This window comes from Symphalangus syndactylus, chromosome 11 (genome assembly GCF_028878055.3).
Source record: "Symphalangus syndactylus isolate Jambi chromosome 11, NHGRI_mSymSyn1-v2.1_pri, whole genome shotgun sequence".
NCBI classification, from domain to species: Eukaryota; Metazoa; Chordata; class Mammalia; order Primates; family Hylobatidae; genus Symphalangus; species Symphalangus syndactylus.
In genome coordinates, this window is record NC_072433.2 from 54539003 (window position 1) to 54556825 (window position 17823).

At 54.7% G+C, this 17823-nt stretch overlaps 3 protein-coding genes across 9 annotated transcripts in view; all 3 read left to right on the forward strand.

Moving 5' to 3' along the window:
• Positions 1-677: 677 nt before the first annotated feature.
• PRRT2 (proline rich transmembrane protein 2) lies at positions 678-4298 on the forward strand. 4 transcript variants are annotated; one of them, XM_055233077.1, is made up of 4 exons: positions 678-752; positions 1419-2362; positions 2764-2896; positions 3060-4298. In XM_055233077.1, exons 2-4 carry the CDS (start codon positions 1484-1486, stop codon positions 3068-3070), a joined length of 1023 nt encoding a protein of 340 aa, XP_055089052.1. In that variant the 5' UTR covers positions 678-752; positions 1419-1483; the 3' UTR covers positions 3071-4298. The 4 variants fall into 4 exon arrangements, with proteins under 4 accessions (XP_055089052.1, XP_055089051.1, XP_055089049.1 ...); XM_055233076.1 differs by having other exon boundaries at positions 2764-4298; XM_055233074.1 differs by lacking the exons at positions 2764-2896; positions 3060-4298 and having other exon boundaries at positions 1419-2757.
• Positions 4230-8829, forward strand: PAGR1 (PAXIP1 associated glutamate rich protein 1). Of its 2 annotated transcripts, XM_055233084.2 has the most exons (4): positions 4230-4316; positions 4895-5396; positions 5599-5681; positions 8261-8829. In XM_055233084.2, exons 2-4 carry the CDS (start codon positions 4915-4917, stop codon positions 8458-8460), a joined length of 765 nt encoding a protein of 254 aa, XP_055089059.1. In that variant the 5' UTR covers positions 4230-4316; positions 4895-4914; the 3' UTR covers positions 8461-8829. The 2 variants fall into 2 exon arrangements, with proteins under 2 accessions (XP_055089059.1, XP_055089058.1); XM_055233083.2 differs by lacking the exon at positions 4230-4316 and having other exon boundaries at positions 4402-5396.
• Positions 8830-8877: 48 nt separating this feature from the next.
• The window catches only part of MVP (major vault protein), a 28200-nt gene continuing 19254 nt past the window's right edge, over positions 8878-17823 (forward strand). Inside the window, exon 1 of one of the 3 annotated variants that reach the window (XM_055233064.2) lies at positions 8878-9219. The gene's annotated coding sequence lies outside the window, so the exon portion shown is untranslated. Of the gene's footprint in view, positions 9220-13708; positions 13818-17823 lie in introns of those variants that run through there. The other 2 variants (XM_063611934.1, XM_055233065.2) reach the window with 2 other exon arrangements.

Below are 17823 nucleotides of genomic sequence, written 5' to 3' on the forward strand. Positions count from 1 at the left end.
GGCTGGGGAGTCCGAGCCCTAGGACTGGGAGCAGCGAGGTAGAGAATGAAAGCTGCACCTGTCCCTCATCCTGGGCATGGGCCACCCCGTGTTTACACGAGCTTCTCTGCCCAGCCCCTCCTGCCCCTTGGAATTCCCTTTCCTGTCCCCGCTCCGTCCTTTCCAGGGCCCCTTTTTTGAGCCTTCCAGCGCCAGTTTCTGCGGCTCCTTTCTGCAGGCTCCATTCTCTCCAAACCCCACCCTGCTCCTCCTCCGCAGCATCCCCGCGTCTTGCCCCATCTTCCTTGCCCTCCTCCTGCTCGTAGGGGCGCCTCCACCCGGTCCTGCCTGTCTCACTGGTCCCGTCTCCTCGCAGAACCCTCTCCGTTTTCCCCAAACCCTCGTCTCTTCCAGGGATCCCGGTGACCGTTGGCGGGAGGGGCCGGGGACTTAGGATGGAGGCGTCCCTCCTGGAGGCGCGCGTGGGAAGGGGCAGGGAGGGGCCGCGAGTGGTCCCCGGGCCGGTTGCCTGGGTAACGCGTGGCTCCCTTGGGCTGGCGGGAGGGGCCGGAGGCTCGCGAGGGGCGGGGGCGGCGCGCGACGGCGGCGGAGCGTAGGGGAGGGGACCGGAGAGGAGGGGATGAGCACACGGGAGGGGAGAGGAGGGAGACCCGCCGCCTCCCTCCCTCCCTAGCTGACTTGCTCCCTCCCGGGCTGCGGCTGCTGCAAAAGCCAGCAGCGGCAGCGGGAGCTGTCCGGAGGCCGGCGTCGAGGTGAGACCCGGGCAGATTGAGGCTGCGGGTAGGAGTGGACCGACCGACGGCCGACGCCGGGCGGACTGCACGGGAATGCGGGTGTCTAGAGGGCTGGTGGTGGTGCTGGGCGGGCTGAACCATCGGGAGGAGGCGCCAGCCCACCGAAGGCGAGGGAAGCCCCGGGAGAGGGGCTGACAGGGGATCGGAGGAGATAATCAGGTCCCCCAGAGAGGGGCGGGAGCGTCCTCGCCCTAAACGCGCAGCAAGAAAACCCGCACCGCCTGGGAGCCCAGGGAGGAGGGGAGAATGCAGAGGGAGTGGAATGCGAATGTCGGGTCCTCTGCCCAGTCGGCCTGTCGGAGTGCTGTTTGCACAGCTCGTTGATTTTGGGGTGCTGGGATCTGAGAGTCTGGATCTTGTTGGATGGACCCAGGGAGAGACCCTGGAGAAGGTCCTGCTTACAAAAGGGTTAATCTTCCCCAGGGCTCTCCAAGCAGAAGACTTTGAGTAGAGCACTCCTCCCCCAGGGATGTCCCACCCTAAGGCAAAGGAAACCCCAACTTTTCTTCCTCTCCCTAGAGGGAGTGCAAGGCCGGCCCCGAGACAGGAATGTGGCCCAACTGGGCCTGCAGTGCTGAGCGCCCTCTTCCCTCCTCACCCCAAGCCTATCTCCTCCTCTTCCAGGGTTTGCGGCTGTCTCTGCTATTCCATCCTCCCCATAGGGGCTGTCTCCCCTCTCCCATCTCAAGATGGCAGCCAGCAGCTCTGAGATCTCTGAGATGAAGGGGGTTGAGAAGAGTCCCGAAGTGCCAGGCGAAGGGCCTGGCCATGCTGAAGCTGAAACTGGCCCTCCCCAGGTCCTAGCAGGGGTACCAGACCAGCCAGAGGCCCCGCAGCCAGGCCCAGACACCACTGCGGCCCTTGTGGACTCAGGGCCCAAGGCTGGGCTGGCTCCAGAAACCACAGAGACCCCGGCTGGGGCCTCAGAAACAGCCCAGGCCACAGACCTCAGCTTAAGCCCAGGAGGGGAATCAAAGGCCAACTGCAGCCCTGAAGACCCATGCCAAGAAACAGTGTCCAAACCAGAAGTGAGCAAAGAGGCCACTGCAGACCAGGGGTCCAGGCTGGAGTCTGCAGCCCCACCTGAACCAGTCCCAGAGCCTGCTTCCCAGCCAGACCCCCAGCCAGATTCCCAGCCTACCCCCAAGCCAGCCCTTCAACCAGAGCTCCCTACCCAGGAGGACCCCACCCCTGAGATTCTGTCTGAGAGTGTAGGGGAAAAGCAAGAGAATGGGGCAGTGGTGCCCCTGCAGGCTGGCGATGGGGAAGAGGGCCCAGCCCCTGAGCCTCACTCACCACCCTCAAAAAAATCCCCCCCAGCCAATGGGGCTCCCCCCCGAGTGCTGCAGCAGCTGGTTGAGGAGGATCGAATGGGAAGGGTGCACAGTGGGCATCCAGGATCTCCCCGAGGTAGCCTGAGCCGCCACCCCAGCTCCCAGCTGGTGGGTCCTGGGGTGGAGGGGGGTGAAGGCACCCAGAAACCTCGGGACTACATCATCCTTGCCATCCTGTCCTGCTTCTGCCCCATGTGGCCTGTCAACATCGTGGCCTTCGCTTATGCTGTCATGGTGAGCCCCATGGGACCCTGGCCCAGGCCTGCTGTGGCTCCCAGCTTCCCGCCAGCACTGCAACAGAGCCCCTGGAGTAATCATGCCTTCCTTCCCCTCTCCTCTCTGCATGGATCCCACCTCCCCAGTTCCAGGGCCTTTGTTTGCCTCTCCCTAGGACCTAACCCTCTAAGCCACCACTGCCCTGCCCCTTTGGGTGGGAGGGATATGGAAACACATATGTCACACAGACTCGCTGACCTGTGCCCTCCTCCCCCTGCCCCTCCACTCCTCCTTCCTCCCTTACCCGCCATCTATGGGGCTGGCCTCTCTCTCTTCTGGATGACTTTTCCACCTGATCCCTTCTGGGCTGGCTTCTCCTGACCCCGGCCATGTGCCTCCACCCCTCGCCCTAACCCCAGTCCCGGAACAGCCTGCAGCAGGGGGACGTGGACGGGGCCCAGCGTCTGGGCCGTGTAGCCAAGCTCTTAAGCATCGTGGCACTGGTGGGGGGAGTCCTCATCATCATCGCCTCCTGCGTCATCAACTTAGGCGGTGAGTGGGGGCTTGGGACAGGCAGGGGAGGAATGGAAGGGTTGGCAAGGGCAGCTTTACTAACCCCTGCCCCTGCTCTCTCCTGTCTGTCCTCCTTACCTCTCCTTTGTCTCTCCTTGTCTCCCCCTCCCCCCTGTCTGTCCTTCCCTCTCCTCTCCCACAGTGTATAAGTGAGGGGCTCTGCCCCGCATCCCAAGACTTTTCTTCCTGTTGGGAGCTGCCTTGGGCCCATCCCTCCCCTGGGGGGAGCCCAACTGATGGCCCTGGCCCCCACCCCTAAGGACCAAGGGAGCCTGAGCGGCCTTGTTTACAGCTTCTGTCCTGCTCCTGCATCTTGCCAGGCTCCTCTGCCAACTGTAGGCCTCCCTCATCCCTGCACTGGTTCCAACCTCCCTGCACTAATGCCTGCATCCCCTCCTGCCTCTCGGCCCCCTATCCCTGCACTTCTGGAAACCTCCCTGCACTCTGGAAACCTCCCTGAACACCTCCCCAGCTCTGCGCTCTCAGCCTCCCTGCATCTCTCCTGGCTTCCTTGCACTTCTTCCAGCCTCCCAAATTCTCTGGACCTCCACCCTGGCCTCCTCCTCCCAACTTTCATTGTCTTGGCATCTCTCAACCCTAAGTCCTCTCTTTCTTCCCTTTACCATCTCCCCTTTCCTCTCCACGTCCCGCCCCCTTCCTCTTCCTGCCTCCTCATCTCCCTTAAGCATCCTCTTCTCCAACCTCCCGTCACCGTTTACTCTGCAAAAATGACAGCACTTAGATGAGGCTTGGGGGCGGGGAGCAGTGTTGGGAGAGGGCTCCCCAACCCCGGGCTCGGACTGTTCTCTGCTGGGACTACCCAGGGTCGGACACCCTAGGGTGCCTTGCAGGTCGCAGGGCTGGCAAGCCGGGCCTCGTGTGGGGACTCGGGTGAGGGTGGCCAGCACTGGTTCCGAACGCACGCAGGGGAGAAGGAAGGGACGCGGCGCTGACCCTTCCAGGTCAGCTGGAGTTGACCCGCCCACCTGGGCTTTTCAACCCCAGTCCGCGAGTTTCTTTCTTGAAGGTGTCGGGGCTAGATTCATTCACGTGCTTCGTAACGAAATAATCCAAAAGATAGGACCAAAGCGCCCACTGGCAGGAGCGAGGGCGGGGCGGCGCGCTCTATAATTATTTTCTAAGATGACGGGGAGGTTTGTTGCACGCGACAGCCCGCTGAGGAGGCGGGGACCGAGCTACAACGCGGTTCGGATTTGGCGGGTTTTTTTTCCTACAAAAAAAAAAAAAAAGTCCGGGGGAAAAAAAAAACTAAAATTCTTAAAAAAAAAAAAAAAAAAAGGCTATTATCAAACTGATTTCTCCCTTTTTGTATGCCGGATGCTGCATGAGTCTGAAACACCAATAAACGGAGACTGCATGAGACTCGCCTCCAGTCTCGGTTAGTTCCTGCGTTCGTCCCGCCGGCCCGGCGGTGCTGCCTCTCTTCTGGCAGAACCTTACTGGGTGGTATACGCATGCGCCTTCCCGGTGGCCATCTTTACTGTGGGCTGAAGCCTGTGCGCCTACTCGCGCATGTGCAAGCCTTCCCTCGCTTTCCTCTTCCAAGTAGCCTTGCCTAGAATGGAGCCTCCCGCGCCATTTCTGTGCGCCTGCGTAGTGTGACCCTGCGCAGTCTGGGAGGCGGGTCTTAGCTCCAGGTGCGTACGGCATCTGACTTGACGTGGCCCACAACTGAGAGGTCTGGGGACAGGGCGCCGCGTCCAGGTGTGGAGAGGGGCGGCGTGCCCCCTTTCCCTCTTTCGGAAAGTTTCTGCGGGGCCCGGGAGCGTCGGAGTACTGGACCTCGATCCCCGGGGCGGGGTCCTTGGTGGGGACTGAGCGCCCCCTCCCGGGGACGGGCGGTCTGGCCGCGGAGTTCCCTGCGGGAGCCTGATTGGCTGGAGACGGTCCCGAACCCCCAGGGGAGCCCGATCCCTGGGGGACCCTGGCTTCGGACTCCAACATCTGTCGTCGCAGGGTCCCTGCCCTAGTGGCCTATGTCCCTTGCTCGGGGCCATGGAGACACTGCGGCCACCACGGCAGCGCCTCTGTCTGAAGAAGGGGAAGTGACCTCCGGCCTCCAGGCTCTGGCCGTGGAGGATACCGGAGGCCCCTCTGCCTCGGTCGGTAAGGCCGAGGACGAGGGGGAAGGAGGCCGAGAGGAGACCGAGCGTGAGGGGTCCGGGAGCGAGGAGGCGCAGGGAGAAGTCCCCAGCGCCGGGGGAGAAGAGCGTGCCGAGGAGGACTCCGAGGACTGGTGCGTGCCCTGCAGCGACGAGGAGGTGGAGCTGCCCACGGATGGGCAGCCCTGGATGCCTCCGCCCTCCGAAATCCAGCGGCTCTATGAACTGCTGGCTGCCCGCGGTACCCTGGAGCTGCAAGCCGAGATCCTGCCCCGCCGGCCTCCCACGCCGGAGGCCCAGAGCGAAGAGGAGAGATCCGATGAGGAGCCGGAGGCCAAAGAAGAGGAAGAGGAAAAGTAAAGGCACACCCTTACACCTTGTTCCGAGGCTGCTCCCCTGATGGCGGGAGGAAATAGGGAGGGGAAAATGCGGGACCCTGGAACCTTTGAAAGTGGAGGGAGGGAAGCCAGCGGGGGAGGAGGAACGGGCAGGGGAGAAGCACACGTGTGGGTGGGAGGGAGGACCGCCCTCACCCTTCACTCTGTTCACCTGTCCCAGACCACACATGCCCACGGAATTTGATTTTGATGATGAGCCAGTGACACCAAAGGACTCCCTGATTGACCGGAGACGCACCCCAGGTACAAACGAAGAGGGGACAGTTGGGGGAGGTGAAGGGCCTCGGCTCAGTTACCCAAGATCCGGCGCCACTACAGGCTTTTGCTTGCTGCCTCAGCTGCCACACAACTTACAGCGCAGGAGAGAGTATTCACCCAGTAGCACCATCTTTATGACTTAGATTACTACCTTGTCTTCCTTTTTTTTTTTTGAGATGGAGTCTTGCCCTTGTCCCCCAGGCTGGAGTGCAATGGCACGATCTTGACTCACTGCAACCTCCGCCTCCTGGGTTCAAGCAGTTCTCCTGCCTCAGCCTCCCGGGTAGCTGGGATTACAGACGCATGGCACCACGCCGGGCCAATTTTTGTATTTTTAGTAGAGACAGGCATTCACCATGTTGGCCAGGCTGGTCTTGAATTCCTGACCTCGTGATCCGACCATCTCGGCCCAAAGTGCTAGGATTACAGGCATGAGCCAATATGCCTGGCCCCTTGTCTTCAAGAGACAATTATAGTACAAAAAATTAGCCGGGCATGGTGGTGGGTGCCTATAATCCCAGCTACTCAGGAGGCTGAGGCAGGAAAATCGCTTGAGCCCGGGAGGTGCAGGTTGCAGTGACCTGAGATCACACCACTGCACTCCAGCCTGGGCGAGAGAGTGAGACTCCTTCTCAACACAATTATAGATAATTCTTTTTTTTAAAAAAAAAAAAACTAGTCATTGATTCTGGAAAATTACAGATAATTCTATCATGTTTTCCATTCCCAGAAGTCCAAGTCCTGACCTTTCAATATTATCTAGATCCGCATCTCTCTACTACCATGTACATCCTCTAATCACACCAGTGGCCCCATTTCCCACCCCACATGCCTTCCTAGAATTTACCCTCAGAGTCATTCCTTTTTTACTTTTCTTTCTTTTTTTTTTTTTTTTGGCGGGGGGAGAGACAGAGTCTTGCTGTGTTGCCCAGACTGGTTGGTCTTGAACTCTTGAACTTAAGTGATCCATCCGCCTTGGTTTCCCAAAGTGCTGACATTACAGGCGTGAGCCACTGCACCCAGCCTAGAGCCATTCTTGATTTCTCTCTCTTTTACCTGAACATTCACACCAGCAGCAAGTCTTGGTAGCTATAAGATGTACATTTCCAAGTACCTCTGCCAGCCTCCACTTTCTTTTCCTTTTTTTTTTTTTTTTTTTTTGTTTTTGAGAAGGAGTCCCGCTCTGTCACCCAGGCTGGAGTGCAGTGGCGCCATCTCCGCTCACTGCAAGCTCTGTCTCCCGGGTTCACACCATTCTCCTGCCTCAGCCTCCCGAGTAGCTGGGACTACAGGCCCCCGCCACCACGCCCGGCTAATTTTTTTGTATTTTTAGTAGAGACGGGGTTTCACCGTGTTAGCCAGGATGGTCTCGATCTCCTGACCTCATGATCCACCCGCCTCGGCCTCCCAAAGTGCTGGGATTACAGGCATGAGCCGCCGCACCCGGCCTAGTCCCCACTTTCAACACCACATCCCCATCCAAGCCACTGTCTTTCTTGCCTGGATAGTTGCAGTAGCTCCTAACTGGGCTCTGCTTCCAGTTTCTGCAATTCAGATGAACCTTTTAAAATATAAATCATGTCACTTTTTTTTTGTTTGAGACGAAGTCTTTCTCTGTTGCTCAGGCTGGAGTGCAGTGACATGATCTTGGCTCACTGCAATCTCCACCTCCTGGGTTAAAGCGATTCTCCTACCTCAGCCTCCTGAGTAGCTGGGATTACAGGCACATGTCAACATGCCTAGCTAATTTTTGTATTTTCTAGTAGAGAGGGGGTTTCGAAATGTTGGCCAGGCTTGTCTTGAACTCCTGACCTAAAGTGATCTGCCTGCTTCAGCTTCCCAAAGTGCTGGAATTACAGGTGTGAGCCGCTGCGCGCAGCCATAAATCATGTCACTTTTCCACTTAAACTTTTCCAAGGGATTCCATCTTGCCAGGAAAGAGCATGTCAAAGGACAATCCAAGCACTTTTTCCGCCACCTCCAGTTCTCTGCACTGTTTTTTTTTTTTGGGGGGGGGGTTCCGGGGAGACAGAGTCTAGCTCTGTCACCGAGGCTGGAGTGCAGTAGCGCGATCTTGGCTCTTTGCAACCTCCACCTCCTGGGTTCAAGCCATTCTCCTGCCTCAGCCTCCCGAGTAGCTGGGATTACAGCCACCCGCCACCACGCCCAGCTAATTTTTTATGTTGGCCAGGCTGGTCTCGAACTCCTGACCCCGTGATTCGCCCACCTCGGCCTCCCAAAGTGCTGGCATTACAAGCGTGAACCACCATGCCCGGCCTGCACTCCTCTTTGAACAGAACTCTGTTCTTGTCCTGGGGCCTTTACCCTTGCCATTCCCCTGTCCGGTATGTTCCTCCCTGTTCTTCACATTACCTGTGCCTTCCTGTCAATCAAGATCTTTGCTGCTCACCCTCTGAGGTCCAACCCTGAACCTCAGGTCCTCCAAGACAGAGACCTGGGGACCTGCATGTTTAACCAGCTCCCCAAGTGATGAGTGAGGTCCAGGCAGGTCTGGTGCACACCACCTCCATCCCTTCCATGTATCTTACCTTCCCCTTCTCCAGGAAGCTCAGCCCGGAGCCAGAAACGGGAGGCCCGCCTGGACAAGGTGCTGTCAGACATGAAGAGACACAAGAAGCTGGAGGAGCAGATCCTTCGTACCGGGAGGGACCTCTTCAGCCTGGACTCAGAGGACCCCAGCCCTGCCAGCCCCCCACTCCGATCCTCCGGGAGTAGTCTCTTCCCTCGGCAGCGGAAATACTGACTCCTGCTGCTCCTGCCTCTAGGGTGCAGTGTCCGTACCTGCTGGAGCCTGGGCCCTCCTTCCCCAGCCCAGACACTGAGAAACTTAGGAAGAAGAGAGAAACCTCAAGCTCCCAAACAGCACGTTGCGGGAAAGAGGAAGAGAGAGAGAGAGTGTGAGTGTGTGTGTGTGTGTGTGTGTGTGTGTGTGTGTGCGTGTGTGTGTGTTTTCTATTGAACACCTGTAGAGAGAGTGTGTGTGTGTGTTTTCTATTGAACACCTATATAGGGAGTGTGTGAATGTGTGTTTTCTATTGAACACCCATTCAGAGACCTGGACTGAATTTTCTGAGTCTTGAAATAAAAGATATAGAGCTATCATCTCTTCAAAGGAGGGGCTATGGCTATAGCTCAACAGTTAGGCCCCACTTGAAGGGAGAGGCAGAATTGTATTCACCCAGATTGGAAAATGAAAGCAGATGGGCAGAGGCGCCCTCAGTTGGCACCTGTCCCATCTCGGGCCCTCCAACCCCTCCCAGTCCCACTCCAGTGCAGCCAGCTGGCTCCAAGGCAGAAACTCATGAGCACGCAGGGAGCAGTGTGCCTTCAGCTGCAGCAGAAGCAGCCCAGAAGATAAGATGAGAACCAGCTGCACGGGCCCTTTAACTCCCAAGCCCCACCCCTGGGCTTGGCCTGCCTTGCCCTGCTGGGAAGTGATCCCCAAGGCAGGGTGAGAGTTCCCCATCCGAGGCGTTTGTTGCAGCTAGCTGCACTTCTAGATGTGAGTACATTGTACTAGCCCCCCAAACCCCAAGTCAGGGGCAGATCTTTGTATCTCTTGAGGCTCTCTTTAGTCCTGTCTTGCTTCCAAGGGCCTTGCTTCTGCTGGGGTAGGGAAAACATGTCTGAATCAGAGTGGGGAAGGAGGATGGGTGGTGGCTTTGCTTTTGGAGGTTTCACTTTCCAATAGTTGGAGTTTTCTGGGTTTTGAAGTAAAGGCAGATTAACTCACCAACACCAGTCCACCACCCCCCTGCAACTCTCAGGCCTCTCTCTGACTTCAGGGTCCCATGTGGGAAATCAGGTGGGGAACCTTACAGGGTCATTCAGACCCCATCTTAGCCCTAGATCGGTGCTTGCTTTACTCACCTGCACTGTCCTGGGGACCTGGGCTCTGGCCTGTCACCTTGAGCTCCAAGAATGTGACCTGTACCCATTCAGGCTCCTTAACTCTGATAGATGAGGGTTTCTTACTGCTCCACGCAGGGCTGGGCCAGCTGTTGGCTTCAATCGATCATTCAGGAAGTCATTAGCAGAGTGATTTCCAGAAGGCATAGAATTTAGTGACCAAGGTTCTTTCCTTTTTGGGAGGAGAAAGTGAAAACTAGGATGCTCAGCTGGACCCACCAGCCTGAGATTCTGGGGATTTTAGAGCTGTCCCTTGGGAGCCAAGCACTTGGGGGTGGAAGTGATAGCGAGGCTGATGGCCCATGTGTTCTTAGCTCTCTGCCTGGGTGGCCCCTGGGTGATGGGGGAGAGGCTGGCTGTCACGTGGGGTATCAGGTGGCTCTGCCAGAAACTCCCTTGGTACACCAAGCACTGGGTTGGCCCTGGGGTGTGGCTGTTTGGGCAGGACAGCCCTCTGTATGTAGCCTTGAGCAGGTAGGGGGGCCACCTTGAGTGGGTGGCCCAGGGACAGCCTCAGGGCTCCAAGGTAACGGGGTGCTCAGGTTATCTTGGGTGCTGCCCTCCCAGGTTCTGGGGGAGCAGAGGCTGGGCACTAGCCCAACTTACAGGAAACACCTTTGAACTGCCATTGGCACCATCTGGGCAGTACACAGATCCTCTAGTCCTTGTTCTCGGCTTAGAATCTTTGTGTTTCTGCCTGCGAAGCCACTGCCTCCTAGTTCGTGGTCTCTACAGTTATACCCAGGTTGGACTTCCAGCTCCATCCTTTGATAACTCTGTGCTCTTGGGCAAGTTTCTTAACTTGCAGGTTCTTGTGATGAAAACATGAGTTAATTGAGGGCACTTAACACTACCTGGCACAGATTAAGCTCATCGGAAGTGGGAGCTGTTACTTAGGGGCGTTTGCCTAGAACACAGGGTCCAGAGGCTCTTTCCTGGAAACTTAGACCCAGTGAGTCAGAAGTGAGGCCTGCGAAAAGCAGCAGGAGTGGGGTTAAGAATTCCAGCCCAGGGCTGGATGCAGTGGCTCAGGCCTGTAATCCCAGTACTTTGGGAGGCCCGAGTGGGAGGAAGGCTTGAGGCCAGGAGTTCCAGACCAGCCTGAGCAACATAGCGAGACCCTGTCTCTGTGTGTGTGTGGATGGTTTTGTTTTTTTTTTTTTAAGAATTATAGCTCAGTCCTATGATTAGGCAAGTTGAGAAAATATTGATGAAGATCAGGGGTTCTGAAGGTCTAGGCGGTTCTTGACTCTGGTTACTGGTGTTAATTGGCAGGAGTGGGAGGAGGGAGGACAAGTGGAGGTCTGGGCTGGCTGAGCTGTTCTGTCACCCCCTCACCTCCCAAAGGCCACCAGGCTGCTCCCCTTCTCACAAAGTGGCCCAGTTAGGCTGGAGCTCAGTTACAATTTCCTTGGGAAGAAAAGTTCCTAAAACTGTGCTGCTTTAAAAAAAAAAAAAAAAAAAAAAAAAAAAACAATTTATGAGACAGATTCTCAATTTCCATTAATTGTCTCCTAAAGAGGGTAAACCAGGAAGCCGCTGGGTGAAAACAGGCTGTTGGCAATTCCTGAGTCATGTGACCCATTCTCTAAAGACTAGAATATTTAACTTAAATCAGTGAGAAACTCCATGAAGTTGTGTCCTTGTTTATACCAAACTTCATGTGCCTTTTCCTGAACCTGAAGCTGTGGGAAGGTCTGGGGGCAGGGCCGGGTCACCGACCTTACCTCCAACCTCAGGACTGCCTGGAGCAAGAGCCCTGGGGTTGGGGACAAAGGAGGCTGCCTGGACCTGAGTAAGAGAAGGGGCTGGAGGAGAATGAATGCAATTCCCCGCCCTTGACGAGCAGCCTGCAATTAGAGCTGTATTTTTGTTTTTGAGACAGAGTCTGGCTCTGTCCACCAGGCCGGAGTACAATGGCGAAATCTCAGCTCACTGCAACCTCTGCATCCCTGGTTCAAGCAATTCTCCTGCCTCAGTCTCCCGAGTAGCTGAGACTACAGTTGCCTGCCACCATCTACGGCTAATTTTTGTATTTTGAGTAGAGACGAAGTTTCACCATGTTGGCCAAGCTGGTCTTGAACTCCTGAGCTCAGGCAATCCGCCTGCCTCGGCCTCCCAAAGTGCTGGGATTACAGCCACTGCGCCCGGCCTGAAACTGATCTTTATCCTCCACCCAGTTCCTACTGTGCACCAGAGACCCTCCAGTCTCTAATACCTTTGACTTGAAGAGCAGTCTTTTGAGATGGCCTCACTCTTGCCCAGGCTAGAGTACACTCGTGTGCTCCATTTACGGCTCACTGCAGTCTTGGCCTCCCAGGCACAGGCGATCCTCCCACCTCAGCCTCCAAAGTAGCAGGGACCACAGGTGTGCACCACCACACCTAGCTAATATTTTTTATGATTTTTGTAGAGACAGGGTCTCCCTATGTTGCCCAGGTTGGTGTTGAACTCTTGGCCTCAAGTGATCCTTCCATCTTGGCCTCCCAAAGTGCTGGGATTACAGGTGGGAGCCACCAAGCCTGGTCAACAGTCACTTTTATTCTCACTTCACTGGACAGGAAGGCTCAGAGGCTAGTAAGTGGCCCAGGAGCGTGCTGGCAGTGATAAAACCTGCTGGAGTGACATTTTCCCACTGGCTCTCAATCCTGGATATATATTAAGAGTCAGAGGCCAGGTGCGGTGGCTCACGCCTGTAATCCCAGCACTTTGGGGGACTGAGGCAGGCGGATCACGAGGTTAGGAGATCGAGACCATCCTGGCTAACACAGTGAAACCCCGTCTCTACTAAAAATACATAAAAATTAACTAGGCGTGGTGGCGGGCGCCTGTAGTCCCAGCTACTCGGGAGGCTGAGGCAGGAGAATGGCATGAACCCGGGAGGCAGAGGTGCAGTGAGCCGAGATCGCGCCACTGCACTCCAGCCTGGGCGACAGAGCGAGACTCGTCTCAAAAAAAAAAAAAAAAAAAAAAAAAAAAAAAAGGGGGAGAACTTTTTACAATAGCAATGGGTGAACCTCACCCAGATCAATTAAACAGAATCACCGGAGATGGGTGGCTTTTAAAAAAAGGTCTCCAGAAGGCCTGGCGCGGCAGATCACGCCTATTATCCTAGCCCTTTGGGAGGCTGAGGTGGGTGGATCACTTGAGGTCAGGAGTTCGAGACCAGCCTGACCAACATGGCGAAACCCTGTCTACTAAAAAAATAATTACCTGGGTGTGGTGGTGTATGTCTGTAATCCCAGCTACTTGGGAGGCTGAGGCAGGAGAATTGCTTGAACTTGGGAGGCAGAAGTTGCAGTGAGCCGAGATAGCGCGACTATACTGCAGTCTGGGCAAGAAGAGCGAAACTCCATCTCAACAACAACAACAACAAAGAACTCAGATTTCCAGATGACCAGTGTGTAGCCTGGGCCAAGAGTCTCTGATTTAGACCAAAGCTGCTCAGACTTTAATGTGCATGCAAGTCATTGAGGGTGGAGTTAAAATACCAGTAGATTCAGTGGCTCTGGGGTGAGGCCCCAGGCTGCGTTTCTAACAAGCCTCCAGGTGGTACCACTCTGCTCACTGCAGACCCCGTAGGCAGTGTGGTCACTTGGTCAGTTGCTATTTAAGACTCACTAGGGGTCGGGTGTGGTGGTTCACACCTGTAATCCTAGCACTTTGGGAGGCCGAGGCAGGCAGATTGCCTGAGCTCAGGAGTTTGAGACCACCCTGGGGTGAAATCCCATCTCTACTAAAATACAAAAAATTAGCCAGGCTTGGTGGCATGTGCCTGTAATTCCAGCTACTTGGGAGGCTGAGGCACGAGAATTGCTTGAACTTGGGAGATAGGTGGACGTTGCAGTGAGCCGAGATTGTGCCACTTCACTCCAGCCTGGGCTACAGTCTCCAAAAAAAAAAAAAAAAAAAAAAAGACTCAGTATATCAGCTACTCACAGTTGACCCTGAAGAGCTCTGGGAAGTAGTGACTCATGACTCGTTTATTTATTAAGTTTTGCTGTAGCAGAAGTTTACTTTTGAGCCAAGAGTCTGATCCGGTCTCCCTCCCCCTTTTTTTTTTTTCTTTCTTTAAAGAGATGCGGCCTTGCTATGTTGCCCAAGCTGGTCTTGAACTCCTGGCCTCAAGCCATCCTCCCACCTGCGGCCTCCCAAAGTGTTGGGATTACAGGTGTGAGCCACCTCTCTCAGGCAAGAGCCCCTCTTTTAACTAGACAATGAACCTGGTTTCTGCTTCGGACAGGCTATTTAGTTCCTGCCCATTTACCCTCATGGTGGGAGGGACCCTGGTGGGATTTGGGGTGAAAGCTGGCTGTGGTTCTTGCAGGAGCCTCATGACACCTGAGGGAGGTGTGATCAGGCAAGACTGGGTGTCTGCACTGAGAGCCGACTAGGGCAGGTCCCAGAAGCAGAGACTGAAGGAAGTTGGGTTGATGAGTGGATCTGGGGAGTAGGGGCCAAGGCTGAGGGCTGGGCAGAGCCTTCCAAAGGTCTACACAATCCTTGCTATTGTCTTTTGAGGGCCCTGATCTATTTTAAGTAAAATGCTCTAACTGCGCATGTCATCTGGAAGGAAACCACAAAAACCTCAATCTGAGACTTGTCACCAATGTGCTGCCTGAGTCAAAGGGTTTCCCTGGCTCACCTCCATGGATGGCAAGGGTAGAAGGCAAGACCTGTCCTGGGTGGTCTAGGCAGAAGGCCCAGGTTTAGGGCATGGCAGGTGGGTGGTCAGGGAGGTGAGGTGGGGTCCTGGTGCTGATGCAGGGGCAGTTGCCGAGGGCTTGGCCTCAGAACAAGGCAGGAGTCCAGCCGTGAGGATGACTCTTGCCGAGTCACTGAGCTGGGCGAGGCATTCAGACCCCCTGACTGGGCCCAGCTGGGGTGGCAGATGGTGGAGAGGCCTCAGCTGTGGGGGGTGTTGGGGAGATTATCCATTGATGAGCCAAATGGAGGCTGTTCCCAGAGCCTGCTTCCAACCTTACACGGCCTTCTAGAGTTCAAATCTTCCCTGGGGGGCCTCAGAGCCCTGTCCATACCTCCGCTCACAGCCCCAGCCCTTCCTCTTCTCCCATCTGGTTTCCTGGCCAGGTTTCGGCCCTGCAGAGAACCCTCCAAGGGAGCAGTGGGAAAAGCTTCACTTGGCAGTGAAGCCCCTACTTGTTGTTCCATCCCTGCAGCTGGGGTGAAACAAGACTTGCCACTGACCAGTAAACAACTGAGGCTTCAACTGGCATGCCAGGTCAGGTTATATTCCCTAGATCCCTCACTGGATAGGAAAGTTGGGCCTCAGGCACTCTTCCCTCCTCTGCAGTCAAACAGAGTGCAGATGAAGAGCCAGGCTCTGTTCCCAGTGCTTTATGTGCTAACTCGGTTGATGATGTTATCCATTCTCATTTTGTAGATGAGGAAACAGGCACGGGGTGGTCAAGGGACTTGTTCAAATCACTGATCCCATAAGGGTGAGAGCCAAGATCCAGGCATCCTGGCTGGGCGCGGTGGCTCCACCTGTAGTCCCAGTGCTTTGGGAAGCTAAGGCTGGATGATTACTTAAGGCCAGGATTTTGAGACCAGCCTGGACAACAAAGACCTTATGCCTACAAACAATTAAAGATTAGCTAGGCATGGCGGTACATACCTACAGTCCCAGCTACTCGGGAGGCTGAGATGGGAGGATCCCTTGAGCTGAGGAGTTCAAGGCTACAGTGAGCTGTGATCGCTGCACTCCAGCCTGGGCAACAAAGTCAGACCTTATCTCAAAAAAAAAAAAAAAAAAAAAAAACAGCCCGGGCGCGGTGGCTCACGCCTATAATCCCAGCACTTTGGGAGGCCAAGGTGGGTGGATCACGAGGTTAAGAGATCAAGACCATCCTGGTCAACATGGTGAAACCCCGTCTCTACTAAAAAAAAAATACAAAAAGTTAGCCGGGCGTGGTGGCGGGTGCTTGTAGTCCCAGCTCCTTGGGAGGCTGAGGCAGGAGAATCATTTGAACTGGGGAGGCGGAGGTTGCAGTGAGCCGAGATTGCGCCACTGCACTCCAGCCTGGTGACAGAGTGAGACTCCACCTCAAAAAAAAAAAAAAAAAAAAATCCAGATCTAGGCAGTCCCAGCCCTCTGGACTCTAGGAAGTCATCTTTCCAGAACAGAGCCCAGTATTGTGGAGCAACTGGGGGGTGGAATCAAAGGTGAGCAGGACAGGGCAATAGGAAGAAAAGACAAGATTCCCATAAGAGTGGCGAGAGGAACAGAGCCAGGACATCAGAAAGCAAGCCCCTGTGTTCCCAAACCGCAGAAGAGGGAGCTCTGACGTTAGACAAGCCACCCTCCTACAAGTGAAGGGAAAGTAACTTTGAGCAAAAATGAGCAACAGAAAATGAGATCAAGGTCAGATCTCTTACAAAGTTGCAAGATGAAAGAATGAGCAGCGGAATAACCTCCCTGTAATGTGGAAAGTGTGTCAGGAAAACAGACCCAAACTGTAACCTCTTTCAGAATGAGGCAAGGCAGTGAGGAAACTATATGAAAACACAAAAACGCCGATCAGAGTTGTAAGCCCTGGCAGTCTGGGTCGGAATGGTTGCCCCGAACCACAGAACCATGATGCCTCTCTAGAAAGACAGGACCAGGCATTCCACCAGGGTTCTAGTCCCGACAGCACCACTAACTTGCTTGTGGCCCTAAAGGATTCATTGTCCCTCTCTGGATCTCAACTATTTAGAGCTCTACTGTCCAATATGGGATCAACCAGCCATATTTGGCAATTTAAATTAAAATTGGCTGGGTATGGTAGCTCACACCTGTAATCTCAGCACTTTAGGAGGCTGAAGCGGGAGGATTGCTTGAGCCCAGGAGTTCAAGACCAGCCTAGGCAACATAGCAGGACCTTGTCTCTGCAAAAAAAAAAAAAAAAATGAAAAAAATAGCTAGGCGTGATGGCACGTGCCTGTAATCCCAGCTACTCGGGAGGCTGAGGTGGGAGGATTGCTTGAGCCTGGAGGTTGAGGCTGCAGTGAGCCATGATTGTGCCATTGCATTCCTGCCTGGGCAACTGAACAAGACCTTGTCTCAAAAAATAATTTAAAAATGTAGTTCCTCAGATGCATTAGCCACATTTTATTTTATTTTTTTTTCCAAGACGGAGTCTTGCTCTGTCACCCAGAGCTGGAGTGCAATGGCAAGATCTTGGCTCACTGCAACCTCTGCCTCCTGGGTTCAGGCAATTCTCCTGCCTCAGCCTCCCAAATAGCTGGGATTACAGGCACATGCCACCATGCCTAGCTAATTTTTGTATTTTTAATAGAGACAGGGTTTCTGCATGTTGGCCAGGCTGGTCTCAAACTCCTGATCTCATGATCTGCCCACCTCAGCCTCCCAAAGTGCTGAGATTACAGGTGTGAGCCGGTATGCCCGGCAATTAGCCACATTTTAAGTGTTCAGGAGCCACATGTGGATGTGGCTAGTCCAAAGACAGCACAGATTTAGAATATTCTCATCATTGTAGAAAGCTCCATTGGACGCTGCTGAGTAAAAGGGGTTTTTTTGTTTTGTTTTGTTTTGAGATTAGAGTCTCGCTCTGTTGCCCAGGTTGGAGTGCAATGGCATGATTTCTGCTCACTGCAACCTCTGCCTCCCAGGTTCAAGCAATCCTCCTGTCTCAGCCCCCCTAGTAGCTGGGATTATAGGTACCTGCCACCATGCCTGGCTAATTTTTGTATTTTTAGTAGAGACAGTTTTTCGCCATGTTGGCCAGGCTGGTCTTAAACTCCTGACCTCAGGTGATCCACCTGCCTCGGCCTACCAAAGTGCTGGGATTACAGGCGTGAGCCACCGCACCCCGCCAAGTTAAAGGGTTTTTAAACAAGAGCCAGCAGTGCAATGGCATAGCTGTAAGGCAGCATGGGGCGGTGGGGACTGTGGTAGGTGGGAAAGCTTATGTTCCATCTAAATGGGGCAGCTGCTGCTTGACTGTAGGCTGTATTGCTGGTCTTCTAATTCAAGTGAAGCAGGAATTGTGATTTTGTGAAGACTCACAATTTCTAAACAAATTGAAGTTTTACAGATCGTGGGGCTCAAGTATAACTCCTCTTGGGCTGTATCCAGCCTTGATTGTAATCTGTGGCTCCTGCCTGTTTTTCCTCGGCCAGGCCACTCCCTTCTTTCCCTCACTTGTATTTTTCACCTGGGGTTGGAGGCTGG

Coding starts and splice junctions, on each gene's coding strand:
- PRRT2 (XM_055233074.1), top strand. CDS start 1,484: ATGGCAGCCAGCAGCTCTGAGATCTCTGAGATGAAGGGGGTTGAGAAG.
- PAGR1 (XM_055233084.2), top strand. CDS start 4,915: ATGTCCCTTGCTCGGGGCCATGGAGACACTGCGGCCACCACGGCAGCG. Junction 5,397..5,598: donor AAAGAAGAGGAAGAGGAAAA/GTAAAGGCACAC, acceptor CACCTGTCCCAG/ACCACACATGCCCACGGAAT. Junction 5,682..8,260: donor TGACCGGAGACGCACCCCAG/GTACAAACGAAG, acceptor CCCCTTCTCCAG/GAAGCTCAGCCCGGAGCCAG.